We start from the raw sequence: 16,060 nt of genomic DNA on the forward strand, positions 1-16,060 counted from the left end.
GTTGGAGGTCCTCACTTCTGCCCTTGCATCAGTGACTCCCACAGTTGTGAGTGACATTTGAACCTGACCTACTCTTGGCCTCAGAGGCCAGAAGGGAGCCGAGGAGATACACAGCACTTTCATCAGGGCTCATTCCCCATCAGGCACTTTTTTGCCAGGAGGCCATATGAAGCTTTTGCTTCTCCACTGCCATAAGACGGTGTTTCATATGCTTCCACACCACGTGACACAGTCACAGTAGGGTGTCTCTACAGACTTTGAATTTCAGTCAGGGCTCCATGCTCCACTGGTGTGGGTCTGCTATAGACCCCATCAGGAACAGTAACAGAAGTTGAAGCAAACATTTCACTAGCTTACAGGGGTTTTGGAAAAGGAACGTTTTGTTCTCACTGCAGAGGCTGCTAGAACTTGTGATAATCTGTACAGAAAAATAAAGATGGACAGGATCTGAAAGACAGCAAGAATTATTGAACTGACTAGTTTATGACCAAAAAGAAGGGGAAGGACTGATTTTAGCCTCTGATCTAAGAAATACCTATAGATTCTTACTGGAAATTCAGTAGGATCTCAGACCTATGTCTTTCAGGGAACACAGATGCTTATCTATGGATTGCAAGAAGACATGGTCACTCACAGCTCATGGCTGAAAACCCTCTCAACATCTAAGCCAACAGTACATCACTAAATACAAAGAGCTGAAGCAACTCTTACACTGTGGCTAAGATTTCAGAATTTTCCTCTGCTTGGAGAGAAATTAATTTGTTATCTTCGAAGAGTACCTGGTTTTAATTACTAGGCTGTAAGACATGCTGGGCTGCATTCACCTGCTCTTGTTGAAGCAGCTCCTACTATTCTGCTGGTTCACTGAACAGTGAAATATTTGCTAGGCAAGAGACAGAAAATGGCAACAGCCTGATATTCAAAGTTAAGGTCTGGAAGCACAAGAAGATCAGACCTCTAAATGAATGGTTAAATGTTGTCTGTGTTGTCTACATAAGGAAGTTTCTCACTCAGCATCTTCCAGTCCTGTTCATGGAGGTACCAATCTTCTTCAAGGCAGCATGGTGCCTTCAAGATTTCTAATTGTTGCCCAAGTATCAGAGGAATATATTTCATTTCACCAACTCCACCAAGTAGACTCCCACTCTCCCAGGATTTTTTACACTGTAGCTGAATAAGGCTTTCTTCCATGACTAAAGCACACATTATTGTCCTTTAGACTCCATCCCTTTAACAGATCAGAAACTCCTGTAATGCACTTCCCCCTTTCCAGACACAGCTCTCTACACTACAGAGTCAACACACCCATAGCCTGACACTGCAGTCTTTCTTATTTGTAGGTTTTCTCTGCTACTGAAAACTCCAATGCAGACTGTTCTGCAAACTTGTAACTTGTGTTTCCAGACCTAATTCAAACCAAATTCAAACAACACACACAAAGGACCTTCAGGGATGGAGATAAATTTCCCACTGAATTCCAGATATTTAATCTCAGAATTTTGTAATCCCAATTTTTGTATATCTAGTACTATAATTTTAACAACATGGACACAGACAACACACGTGGGTGATATGATGGTTGGAGGCCATCCTGGGCATAGTGATCATGAAATGATAGAGTTTTCAGTTCTCTGAGAAGTAAGGAGGGGGGTCAGCAGAACCTTGCAATTCTGGAGGACAGACTCTGGCCTGTTTAGGAGCCTGGTTGACAGAGTCCCTTGGGAGAGAGCTCTGAAGGGCCAAGGAGTCCAGGAAGGCCGGACATTATTTAAGAAGACAGTCATAAAGGCACAGGAGCAGGCTGTCCCCATGTGCTGAAAGAAGAGCTGGCAGGGAAGAAGAGCAGCCTGGCTGAATAGAGAGCTTTGGCTGGAACTCAGGCAAAAAGCAGAGACTTTACCACCTTTGGAAGAAGGGGCAGGCAGCTCTGGAGGACTACAAGGATATTATGAGGTTATACAGGGAGAAAATTAGAGGGGCCAAAACCAAAGTAGAATTTAATCTGGATACTGCCGTAATTGGCAATAAAAAACGTTTATTTAAATGCATTAACAACAAAAGGAGGGCTGAAGAGAATCTCCAGCCTTGATTAGATGAATGGTGAAACAGTGGCAAAGGATGAGGAAAAGACTGAGGTACTTAATGCCGTCTTTGCCTCAGACTTTAATAGTAAACCCAGGTGTTCTCTGGGTACTCAGCCCCCTGAGCTGGAAGACAGGACAGGTAGCAGGGTGAAGCCCCCATAATCCAAGGGGAAATGGTCAGTGACCTGATGGGATCCACCCAAGGGTACCAAGGGAGCCGTTGGAAGTGCTTACTGAGACACTCTCCATCATTTATCAGCAGTCCTGGCTAACTGGGGAGATCCCAGAAGACTGGAAGTTAGCCAATGTCACACTCATCTACAAGAAAGGCCAGAAGGAGGATCTGGGGAACTAGAGGCCTGTCAGCCTGACCTCAGTGCTGGGGAAGGTTATGGAGCAGATAATCTTGAGTGCCATCACATGACAGGTACAGGACAACGAGGTAATGAGGCCCAGCCAGCATGGGTTTATGAAAGTCAGGTCCTGTGTGACTAACTTGATCTCCTGTGACAAGATGACGCACGTAATGGATGAGGGGAAGGCTGTGGATGTTGCCTACGTAGACTTTAGTAAAGCCTTTGACACCATTTCCCACAGCATTGTCCTGCAGAAACTGGCTCATGGCTGAGCTAGGTGTCCTCTTTGATGGGTAAAAACTGGCTGGACTGATGAGCCCAAAGAGTGGTGGTGAATGGAGTTGTATCCAGTTGGTGGCCATTCATAAGTGGTGTTCCCCAGGGCTAAGTGATGGGGCCAGTTCTGTTTAATATCTTTATTGATGATCTGGACGAGGGGATCAAATGCACCCTCAGTAAGTTTGCAGGTGACACCAAGTTGTGGGGGAGTGTTGATCTGCTTGAGGGCAGGAAGGCTTTGCAGAGGGATCTAGACAGGCTGGACTGATGAGCTGAGGTCAATTGTATGAGGTCAAAGAAGGAGAAGTGCTGGATCCTGTACAACAGCCCCTCACAGTGCTACAGACTGGAGCAAGAGTGGCTGGAAAGCTGCCTGGTGGAAAAGGACCTGGGGATGCTGGGCCCCTCACTGCAAGAAAGACACTGAGGTGCTGGAGCATGTGCAAAGAATGGCAATGAAGCTGGTGAAGGATCTAGAGCACAAGTCGTATGAGAGGCAGTTGAGAGAACGGGCATTGTTTAACTTGGAGAAAAGGAGGCTCAGGAGAGACCTTACTGCTCTCCACAGCTATCTGAAAGAACGTTGTAGTGAGGTGGGTATTGGTCTCTTCTCCCAAGTAACAAAGTGATAGGATGAGACAAAATGGCCTCAAGTTGTTCCAGGGGTTTAGATTGGATATTAGGAAAAAATTCTTCACCGAAAGGTTGTCAAGCATTGGAACAGGCTGCCCAGCAAGGTAGCTGAATCATCATCCCTGATGGTATTTAATAGACATGGAGATGTGGCGCTTAGGGACATGTTTTAGTGGTGGACTTGGCAGTGCTACGTTAATGGTTGGATTTTATGATCTTAAAGGTCATCTCCCACATAAATGATTCTATGACTCTATGATTCTATGATTCTAAAATACTCTCCCCAGTTTATATTTGTAAGAAGAAAAGAGAATATTGATATCAAACAAGGTGTTTTTACGAAACATTTGTCCTGGGAAAAGGACACAGAGTTCTGGACCCTGGTCCTTAAAGCCTCCTGTCTAAGAAGCCTGTTCTAGAACCCAAAGATCATACACAGTTCAGGACTTGCTCTTTGGTGGCATGTACTTCTCCACTGAACAGCAAAACAGTGTAGATGGAGATTGTAGTCTAGCAGACTCACGTTTGGTGGATGAAATCCTGAAGTAATTGATTGAGCGTAGAGACCAAGCAGCAGCATTCTGTGTCTGGATTCCTTAGCACACCTTCACTAGTAAAAAAATGCTGCCTGTATGCGAGCATACACACATTAAGAGAGAGACAGCATTCAAATGAGGATTGTTAGATAAGAGAAATTACACTGGTTAGCTGGAATGGTGCTTGGTGTAGAACACAGGTAAGAAACTGTTGATATTTTGGTGGTATCTACACCCAATGCCTGCATATATTTGGAGAGACATTGATCCAATGAATGTGTATATTGAATAATTCTTCAAATAGCTAAATCCAGGAAAACGTACTGTACTTACCACTGTGAGAATTTAAGTGCATTTCCAGAGCTCTTGCGTTAGAAAAACTTTTGGTGCACTGTGGAAAGGGGCAGACACTGGATATCTGCTGAGCACCATCTTCATTCTCCTCTGACAGCTGAGGCCCCTCTCTTTGCCTCCCACTGCAGTAATACATGAGATGGGCCTGCAGGTTCCTCTCACTTCGATACCAAATGCCACAGGATTTGCAAGGGAATATGTCCTCTACAAGCAAATATAACCAGGTGCAGGTTAGCCATGGTGCACTCAGTGCCAACCAATTAACACAGCTGGATTAATTCCCCTCACTTCCCCATTAAATGCATGCTTATTTAATAAAATACTGAAAACAGAGCCACAGGTATATTAAAATGTCACTTTCAGGTGAGAGACTGAATGTGGGAGACAGTTCTTTCTTTCAAAAGAAGATTTAAAAAAATATTTACTACAAAAAAGCAGCTAGAAGCTTTTGGTATGCAATTATTTAAAAATGAAATGAAATTATTTGTTGTGAATATGCAGTTCTAATTCAAGAACTAAGCTGTATTTCCAATACATCACTACTCACTAGGTGACATCTTTCAATTACACTTTTTCTTCTGTGTGCACAAGTCTTTTCAGCATTGGACCTTGGACTTTTTGAGTGGTAATTGCTGATCATTCTGAAAAATGTATATTCTCAGAATGCTTATGCATTTATTACTGTCAAGTCCTGTTGCTCTGATATCCAGGAGGCCAGACTAGATTGTTTTTCCTTAAGATCCTACAGTGCTGAATGTAATATCACTCTGAGCAACATTTCCTGGGTTCCTTTTGTTAATAATATTACAGTTCAAATTGCTAACGCGCTTTTGTTCTCTTACTTTTCGTAAATTGTTACTGTTGCACTTTTCCCTATGCAAAAGGGATATTTGTTAAGAATAATGCATTTTTTCTTTGTCCTCTATCCCAAAGTGTCAGCACCTTCCCTGAGGGGAAGACAACGCAGAGTTTGCAGAGTGCTTCCCAGCAGCAACAGGAGCAGACATTTTGATCATGTACTGAAGGTACTACATACCTTGCTCATGCGAAGAGTAATAATGAATACTGTGTATTTAGACAAAGTGAGTATTTGGTTGTTAATACTCTGTCAGAAGGACACCTACACAGTAGATGTTGCATATCTGTCTCATAAGGACAAAAGACTTGCCATCCTATTGGTAAGAACAAGGAAGAAATCCCAGCCCTTTAGGGTGCATCTACAGTAGTAAATTAAACAGTGACAGGGTCCAGACAAGAGCACCAAAACTTCTTATTTATATTGTCAAATCATAAGAATGGTCCCTTCCACACTTCTGGTTTAAGACAATTGACATCTTCCAGGTTCTTGCATACAGTTCAGGAGTTACCATGGGCCTAGGATCATTACCTGCAACTACTCTGGACACTTCTCGCCTGTTTTTGAGACTAAGAGAGGATAAAATTATAAGTGCAGCCAGACTGTGCTAGGTAACCTCAGGATCAGAGAATGGACAATTGCAGTGAACACCAAAACACATCTTGGCCAACACCAGAATTCCCACTGACTTCAGAATGTAAAAAGCTACTACTGATTGTAATTAAGTCTTGAAGAATGGCTGGCCACTCTGAAAATATGGCACGTGTAGCTGATGATGTAATTAATTATCATTCATGACAATTTATGTTTAATTTCAAATATTGACATGTATAGGATCACTGCTTTGTTCCAATTCCTTTGGGTGAACAAAGTTGAAGACTCCAACCCATTGAAATGGATGAGTCTTTTGTTTGTTAAATATCTACAAATGCAGCCAAAATTTACACTTAGTTTGTATCTCTGACTGCATTGCTAATGCTTGTCTATTTTTCTGCTCATGAATTTGCATAAAATATTTTCACCACTACTATTCCACATTTCCCTTTGCCACTGAATAATTGTGCATGAATTTAAAACACAAACATTTAATGGAGCAGTTAGTATTCCAGTATATATCAGTATTAAAACATCAGTGATACAGCTTGCATGATTTGAAATGTCGCATCTTATGTGAAAGCTGACATTTCAACATTTGTTTTTAGCTTCAGAAAAGTTTGGTTTAAAAAAGTTGAACCATTTTTCCACAGAAAGAAAGTCCAAAAGTAATAATAGGGAACTCTGATATGGGCAACATGTCTTATTTGAATTCATTTGACTGCATTCCACCACAGAATGGAACTTTCTGATTATCTTAATGAATTTGACTTCCAGCCATCTTTATTTCCTATGGGCTAGATGGCCTGGACAATCTGTAGCTCCCGTTATGCATGGTGAATATATGACTCCCATTACATGCCATGCAGAGGAAATGCATTTGAGGAGTTCTGCATGGTGAGAGGATAGAATTCCAGGGAGAACAATGTATAGGGATGGGATCCAAAACTATTGCTCCCCTAAAGCGATGCAAAATAGATAAAGGCTACTTGATGTTAATGTTTTAATTCTTTAAAAACAACAACAACAACAAAAATCAGTTTCTTTCAATGGATCAATTCAGGAAATGATACTTTCAATCTGCATGACCCAAAGGTGATATTCTAATTTTGATTTTTCAAATAGAAAATGTTAGGAAGCCTTAAAACAGAGCTCTACAACACTTAATTTTTCTAGAAACTGATTTTTTCTTTCCAGAGATCTAGCAAGGGAATGGTTACGAGATGTCCCACTACATATCTAGAGGTGCATTCAGCATATTACTGGACTTGCATCTAGCTCAAGACTTTACAGAAGAAACTGAATTTCACCAAGTTGACAATGAAATGTGGGAACAGCCCCATCTGGTCAGAGACAGAGTCAGAACTGGGGTGTAAAGTCCCAGACAGTGAGACTTGCTACTTTAGCAGCCTCTGAGTTAACAGTACAAAGGTTACTCCAAGTTGCTGCTAAGCCTGTACAGTAAAAGCTGATGCACAGTCAACTTAGACTCCTCTTAGCAGCAGAAGTTGCAATGATCAGTGTAGCTTTCCAGGGCCCTGCAAAATGCAGTGGTGGTAGCAAAGGTTTTTCCAGAAATTTGATGCTGCAGAAATCTGACTATTTTGCCAAAGCCCAGAGTTGGCCTTGTATAGATTTGCAGGAAAAATATATCCTCAGCTGAAACAAGCTGTCAAAGAGTCTTTGCCCTTTAGGTAAAGTAACTTCCTCACTGGTGCTCCCTTGCAGCTGTTGTCTAGAAACACTGCTCTGCTCTAACTGTGACAACTTGGTGGTCTGTTACAGGGACTTCTGACACCTTTTGGAGAGGTCCTGTACAGTGTTAATTGCTGGTTCTGTGAACAGGTATGTTAGTTCACAGCAGCCCTAGTGCTGGGGTAAAAACAAATGCACTTATCTAAAAGGCTGGACGTTGATGCCAGCTCACTCTCTGGAAGGGAGGACTTGGATGACTTGGATATCTTAAGGTTTATCTTTTAAAACAGGTAACAATAAATGTGCAACTATCAAGATTGTTTCCCTAGAAAACAAGCAATCAAAAGAAAGAAAGAAAGAAAGAGAGAGAGAGAGAGAGAAAGGGAAACATGGAATGAAATGCATCATCACAGATGTTTTAACTAGTCCTGTCAAAAAAGCTTGAAGATGGTGTGACTGTTCATGACACAATGTTATTTGGTGTGAGCCTGAGTGGCAGATCATATGCTGGCATGTGCATTCACACCTGCAATTGCTGTGTTCAGTAGTTTACTGTATCTAATTACAATATTTACAAATCATGGGAAGCATGGTGAAGCCTCCAACACAGTCGAAATGGACAGGCTTAAAAAGTGCTGAGAGTTAAAGATGTTCAATAGGTCTAAGTGATGACTGCTGAGGATCATGGTAACAGCTAATATATTTGAAAAGTTCTTAGAGAGGAGGATAAGGAACTAGGGCTGTTTAAAGGCAATAAGAAAAAGTTAAAGAAATTAAATTTAATTCAAGCTGAATTGTCCCAGTTCAGGAACTGACTTATCAGGTACTCCTGTCCCTCCTCTCCAAGGACAGCACTTAACTACATGCTGTATTTTGCCCATGATAGGGTCTATTGATGTCCAAATGACATAAAACATTCTTGGATAGCAACATTGAGTAGAGATACTACAATAAATCAGGGCTGCTATAAGGCATGATCTCCACTGCATTCTGAAACAGCCATTGAGGAGATGTGTTCTTTCTTTCCATTGGGTATCATGAATTATTACCAGAAGCTGCAGATGTAAGCAACAGGCTTACTTGAGCAGCAAAGGCTGGACTTTGTGAGCTAGCAGGCCCATCTTATCTACGTTTTTAACAGTTTCTGATCCTATTGCCTCAGGGAGTGTATCACAGAACCTCCACAGGAGGGCAGGTCAGATACTTTGGGTGAGGCTCTTGCAAAGCCCAGCTGCCAGACCACTCTTACTCCTCCTTTTATGTCTGTGAGTTCATTTCAGATGGTGGGGGAACAAAAGTAGGCTTTGAGCTACGGGTTTTAAGTCATGCGGTTTCTGTGGTCCTGAATTCACTGCTGCTGTATCAGCTCTTCATATGTGCCTTGAAGTACTCCTGTTTTAAAAAATCACCAGAGAATAATATTCATCACTTACTGTTCACAATAGCCGTAGGCAAAATAGATGCCATTGCAGCTTGTTGAGGGAGCAATTGTATTGAGTCCAGCAGGCGTGCAGGATACATCCCTTCTGTGAGAGTCATCTGACTAGCAGCTTGCAGCCTTGAATCAAAATCTACAACAAAGGCAATCAGCTCTTCGCCCTCTGATATGGCCTTGGTCGTGGTACACCAAAGCTGCCCCCCTACAGGAAACATAAAAGCAGAAAGATTTAATTGATGATATCAGATTCCAGAACTTAAAACATCAGTGCCATATCTTCACAGTCTTTTTAAAATTTTGATGGCTTGTTTAAGATAAAGAGGCAAATAATTTTTATTTTTACTGTCTTCCTTCTATCAATACGGGAATCTTCAATGTATATTTGGGGATTCTTTTCCTTATTATTTGCGTCATGAAAATTAATTTAATTTTTCATGTTGTCTCCTAAAAGGCCAGCATTATGAAAACCAAGATATAAGTGAAAATCTATTATATGGTACTTTTCTCATCATTATTTTTCACCAAACTTCCTGTATATTTTTTTGTAACTCCAGGTTTGTTTTATTTTGAATACCAAATCACAGCACAATAAAACCGAACAGCTGCAAAAAGAAATCAGATTTCCTCTTAAGGGCATTCTTCCCCTCCCTATGTTTGCTGCCCTCTTTTTCTAAAAAATCTTCCCTTATGTAATATTCTTTGTAACATGACTACTTTATCTCTGCTTACACTGACTGAACTTCCTGAAAAGAAGATATGCCAAAGATCTGTTTCATAAAGGCTTATTCAAATAAAGGTTTGTTTAAAAGGGGGAGGAGGTGGAAGAACTTTCATCAAACAGTAAGATACACTATAGCTCTGTGCTGCAAATGTCACGTGTAGTGCATTAAAGAGAAAATTAACTATGCGAGCACATCTACTAATGTATTTGAATGTGATAGTGAATGCTCATTTATTTAACTTGTTTAGACAGGCAAAGCACTTATATTGTGTTATCTACACTCTCAGGCCTAGATACATATCCAATACAGTTATGCCTGAAATAATGTTGCATACTTTATATGTTATAAGGCTTTTTTTTCCTCAGGTTTTGTATATATAGAAAAAGCTATATGTTGTATTCATTAGGCAAGCAAAAACTGTACTCGTTTTGATAAGTAATATTGCTGTGTTTATCTTTCGGCATAACTGCCTTTTCAACTGCACTTCATTTTTTTCCCCTCAACGAGATTATAGTTTTAAAACAACTTGTTGCAAAAATCTGGTAGAGGAGATAACAACAGTGTATGATATGCCACAGCTAAATGGAAGAATTAGGACATTGTTTTAGAGAAATCTTGGACAATTAATTAAACCAGTCTATTAGCTTTCAAAGATGAGCAAACAAAACAGCACCAGTGATGATGCTTTTCAGTGGAAAAAAAAAGCTAAGTTTCCAGACCTCAAAGTGGTGTAAAAGTTTCAAAGCAAAAAAGTGTCTTTGTATTCACCCTTCTGTAATACAGCAGTTGAAGATGGCTCCAAAGTTTACAAACAATTTACCGTAATGGGACCAAAGCATACTAAGGTTTACTACCCTCCAAGATTACAGCATTAAATGGTGCAAATCTGAGTAATTTCCTCCAGAGAATAAGAAGATGAAATACGAAGATAGTGCCATAAATGTCTACAAATGCAGAATCCTAATGCCCAAGCAGGAATTCAAACATATGAGGAGCACAGTCTGACTTACTGCCTGATATAACTCAGAAGTAAATATACAGAAGCCTTCAAAGTTAAAACTGGTATAAAACCTGTTCAAGAGAGAACGAGGCTAAATGCTGGAAGTGTACTTAATTAGATTTGTAGATAAAAAGACATGATACGCATGCTGCAATTTGAGAACCTGAAACTGGGTACTCTGAAACGGGGTACTGTCACTGCAAACACCACATGGTTTGTGTTCTGGGAGGAAGAGGGCTTCCATTGTTAACACATGCCTCTATTTTATTTATATACAGAAGGTGTAATAATCAACCAACATGTTTCAGTACATTTTAATAGAGAATAAGAGCTCATTCTAGACTGTATTATTCACTGCATTTCTTAATAAAATAAAAATGAGTCACTGCAGAAGAACCAACTGAGATTTTCTCTATCCCAGCAAACAACTTGACATGCTGTACCCTTGGGGGGGTGGAAAAAAAGTGTAGTTGATTACTGGGTCTCCAGCTGCAATCAGTCTGGATCAGCTAAAAGGCTGACTCAGTCTCCTGGTGTTAGAGCTCCTCAGGGTGTTGACTCATGTCCAGCAGCAGATTAAACTTGGACAGCTGAAGCCAGCAGTGACCTCGGCTGTCTGCTCCACCCAGCTCCTGGAGGCTGTCACACCTACGGCAGACACAGCTGAGTGGGATGTGTGACAGCTCTGGAAGCACAACAATCTTTAGCTTGGCTTGTTTAAGGAAGTCAGAACTACAGAAGTTTAATCCACTCCTGCGTTTCAATACAAACCTTCAGCCTAGCAGGATTCAGATCCAAGAATTACATTGTTATTTTGTTTTCTTTCATCCCACTCTATAGAAAATGAGGCATTTAAGTGATCATGACATATATGGCCATGTTTTCATCAGTACATGGTATCACGTTAAGTTAAATCCCCAGACGAACTCCCAAACAACGCGTTCTTTCAGCTACTGGAAATGCAGTATAGCACCTCTGCAGCAGTAGTCACCCCCAGGGGCAGGACACAGCACACTCCCCCCTTGCCCCCCTCTGTGCTTGCTTGCACAGGGTAAGGCAATAGCTGCTGTTTTGAAAGATGCAAACGACTTTATTTCCCTTAATGCAGTGAATGCAAATATACTGGCCTAAATGCCCAGCAGGAAGACAGTGAAAGAGAAGTCTTCTTGAGCTTTCTGTTGCACAGTCAGGGAAATGGTGTGCAGAGAACCTGGCAGAGGCTTCCAGATTTAATAGGAAGTTACAATCATGACTATCATATGAATTATTATGCTGCCTAGACATCCTTGTCAGAGATTGGGCTTCCTTACAGGCAGTGGTCACAAAACAGGAAAAAATTTCTTGCTTCAAGCAAACATTTCTACAAGCTAAGACACAACTGACACATACACAGTAATTTCTCAGGTGTACAACATCGTTTCATAAAGCAAAGGGCAGTGTTAACAACAGATTTTCAAAAGGATAATATGTAAGTCTTTGCCAAGTACTGGTGACAATGGAGAAGGAGATGGGAAGATGTTTGCTTGAAATATCTGCAGACATGAAGATTTCATAAGGAAACATAAAGGCCTGTTATTTATATGAGATGAAGTCCTGACTAAGCTGGCTAGAAATATTTTAACCAACTGTTCCTTTTGTCAGAAAAAAGCTTATGGGGGTGAAATGGTTCTACCAAAACTTTACCAGGCCAAGTTTCTCAGTCCTAAGACAGATGCAGTAGAAGAGAAAAGAAGAATGTCCAGATAAGCAGTAACAGGCATGAGTGACTTCACAGTGCCTCAAAAATTAAGTCGTTGCTATACTGTTTGGTGAGAAGGCAAGACAATGGTAGAACGGGGATTTTGGCCCTCTTCTCGACCATAGTGAGTACACTGGTCATCCATTTGTACTGAAAAGGGTCTTACTGTTTTTACATGGTGGGGTAAGAAAAGTCTTACTCGTGTTCCAGTGCAGAAGGAAAGTTTCTGAAATACCATAAGGCCTTGTGACATTGGAAAGCCATTTTCTCTACAAGTCTAGTTCTGATTCCGTGAATTTGAAAATAAGCTTCTTGAGCCTGCAACATATTGTTTCATATCTATGGTTAAACCAAAGAAAATTATGTGGATATGTAACATGTATACATCAAGCAGAGGAAGAGAATAAAAATACCTTTAAACACTATGTGTTTACTTGAACTCTTTTTCTAGTTCACATTGCAAGCAATTAGAAATGCTCATTTAATCATTGAAAGTTGGGAAAGTTAAATAATATCATATTGTGCAAACTAGAGCAAAAAATTACATTCCAATTGCATTAGCATGAGTTTTTTATCAAATGACATCAGGCACTGAAGCAGCTATCTGATACCTTCAGAGTTTCCACCAAATGGAAAGGTTATTTCAGGATTCTCTTCTTTGTCTGCATCTTTCAGTGCAAATAGTTCTGCTGCTTGAATAAAACCCAACACCCTTAAAACAAAACAAAACAAAAAACCCCAACAAAACAACTTCCTATGCAAAGGAAAAAGTAAGGTCCTGATGTCCCTGAAAAACTGTGGACTTACTGTTCTTTGTAATGTTTATGATCAAGATTCTTGTGCAAACAGATCTGGTTCCTAACAGGAAGCTTATAAATCATACTCATAATTGCTGTCAAAACTGCAGTGGAGCGTACTGCAAGTTTCGATAATAAAGAATAGAGTCACAGTTCAAACTTGATTACATTTTGGAAATTCATGCTGCTCTTATAAGAATCAGTGGTCTTAAATATCTTCTTCTCCTGCCAAATTTTTCACTTGCACTTTTTATTATTTATGAAATCAGTGTCTGCACAATGTCATGCAGACCTCTGCTGATAAACTCTAATTAAGATTAAGACAAGCCTTTTGGAAAGGATCCCATCATTAGCAAACATGATAAACACAAAAATACTCCCTACTTGTCAACCAGGAGCAATTCAGTAACCTAACAGTATTATCTGTTGCTAGGCTACAGAGCTGACAAAGCTTCAATTATATTGTATGGCCATACCTATAGAATACTGTATAAGCAAAATGTATCTAATATAAAAGCATTTAACTTCACCCATGCTATCTGTAATTCATGGCTTCTTTCAATGGCAAAAATCAGGTTAATAATTACATAGCATGCTGGAAAAATCTTAGCGATGTGTCATGTTTGCACAATTTTTTCTAATTTATCTCTATGATTGATAGACATTTGCTTTGTAAAAGTAATAAAACGCAAGCAATGGGATGCTGTAAACCACAAGCGCAACTACATCTGGGCTCATCAAGATATGGAACCACACTTAGTATAAAAAATATATAGTAAATTGAACCAATTAAATCATATTTAGATGCAGTAATACTCTATCTTCTGTATTCAGAATAAGGAGTACTGTGGTGATAGATATGCATGCTAATAAAAAACTTTATTTTATGTAGGACAGACATCCAAAATACAAGAGAAACTTCCTTTTTTTTTTTTTTTTAAATAGCCCTTAATTTTTTTCCTTCTACATTTGGATTTTTTTTTTTAAAAAGTGACCTCTGTTATCCTATTTGGAAGCAGGAATTTGCTCTGATCTGAAGATTTAACTAAAGCAATGGCCCTTCACCCATTTTGATTCTCAGAACCCTACAACACTTCCAGGGAAGACAAAGACCCCAGCAGAGCGAGCCTTCTGATGGTGGACTTCTTTTTTTTCCCCACTTATTTTTTGAAGACCTTAAGGAGTAAACATTTGGAATCTGTGGATCACAGTATGAAAATGAATAAGGACAGACTCCCATATTAACTCCTCCGGGAGAAAAAAACTTCAAAATGGATGGAACCATAAAGCCTCTTGATTCATACTGTTCCTTTTAGGAAAAGTGACTTAAGAAAGGAAGTAGCTAAAAACAATGTTTCCATTGACTACAGCTTTCATGGAAGGAAGTGCAGAATTTTTCACGGATGAAGAAACATAACAACAATATAAACATATATTCAAAGGCAAAAGGCAATTCCAGTTTTCCTGTCTTTAGCAGCGGTTGGTTTTCTTTGCTGAACCATTTGAGTCTTGTTTTTGACCCCACAATGGCTCACATCTTTCATACAAGTTTAGGAAATCAATGGAAAATTCTATTAAACCCAATTTTCAGTGCCAGTTAATTCAGAAGTACTGCTTTCGTGTAGTAAAATTTGTGCTTACTGGATTTGATTGTGTTGCTGCAACAACATAATAGCCTGTTTCCTGTACACACATCTTTTTGCAAGAAGGGTCAAAAGACTATCAGAATTTATTTAAACAACAGATTGTTACTCTTAGTGACTTCTGGGCACTGTAAACTGAATTAAACCTTCCTCTCCCAATGAAAGATTCCAACTTGTAAAAAATGATGCTTTTTAGTAACGGTAATGGGGATTGGAGTTAATTTATTATCTTCCATCCTTTGTTGCACAGGTTAGGCATTTAAGGAGAATTTGCACATCACAATAGGATGGGATCTTCATATTTGGGTTCCTCCTGCTTCTCACCCATGGGGTTGTGACGATTCAGCATAATGAATGCCATTTCAGTGCGGCACAAGTTACTGGGCAGATCTCTAATTTCTGACATGAACAAAGTACATATATCTATATGTAGACACATTGTTTAATAAAAAATTATAATTAATTCAAATCCAATACTGTTGAAATTTTTGACAGTAGAGTGGTACAGGGAACAGAACTTATAAATTATGTGTGCCCCTTCTTTGAAAAATGCTTTGGAGGTTTCTTTGTGCATTGGCAAATACAGTAGGAATATGAGGTATTGTGTGGATCCTCCTGCACAGCACCTGATAAAAGAATAAAGAGCTGTGACATATTCTTAAAACAATAGAGGAATTAAAGAGAAACAATGGGCCAGCTGCTTCATTAATACAATCAAAAGAGAGCCCAGCACAGAGGAGTCCAGATAATTAAGCACTACTCTTTTAGACCTTTTTTCTGTAATAAAATTGCTAAAAAATTATTAACTACTTCATAGTTGTTAGATAGATCTATGTACTTGTTTATTTAGGTTGATTAATGCCTTTTCAGTATTCTACAACATGCCAACTCATGGTTCATACAAGTTTTTGAATAAAATAATGTAAGAATAAGTGATATGGATCTGTGGTATATACAGCAATAAATCAAAAGCATTTTGTGAGCAGTCTTTCCAGTTGCTAAATAATTCTTCGCATTTTTCACATACGTACACAAAATACATACTTTGCACAGCATTTTTGTATTCATGTATTTTAATGCTGGGGTTCCAACCAGCTCTCTGTGAAGTGTCTCAAAAATCACCCCTGCAAATTCAGACTTCTCAAACTCTCACAAAAAATAGTTTTAGTGCTACATTAAGATGACTGAGATGATTTCCTAACATCTTCTATCATGTTTCCTTGTTTACTGATCAAAGGAGATTGCCAAAAGATACTTGACCTTTATTTTTAACGAAACCAGTGCATATTATAACCCTGCAGTAAAATGTAAAATAAAAAAAAAAAATATAAAATT

The 16,060-nt window shown here is 39.4% G+C and overlaps 1 protein-coding gene across 3 annotated transcripts in view; it reads right to left on the minus strand.

The window, feature by feature from the left end:
- Nucleotides 1-16,060, minus strand: part of ZFPM2 (zinc finger protein, FOG family member 2) — a 321,580-nt gene that overhangs the window by 5,387 nt on the left and 300,133 nt on the right. For 2 of the 3 annotated variants that reach the window (XM_037381536.1, XM_037381535.1), the window contains 2 exons: nt 8,821-9,027; nt 4,222-4,446 (listed from right to left, as the gene is read on the minus strand). In XM_037381536.1, the coding sequence (XP_037237433.1) occupies nt 4,222-4,446; nt 8,821-9,027 (432 nt within the window). The remainder of the gene's footprint in view (nt 1-4,221; nt 4,447-8,820; nt 9,028-16,060) is intronic. The other variant, XM_037381537.1, reaches the window with a different exon arrangement.

The sequence above is a fragment of the Falco rusticolus genome, chromosome 3, assembly GCF_015220075.1.
Source record: "Falco rusticolus isolate bFalRus1 chromosome 3, bFalRus1.pri, whole genome shotgun sequence".
Lineage (NCBI taxonomy): Eukaryota > Metazoa > Chordata > Aves > Falconiformes > Falconidae > Falco > Falco rusticolus.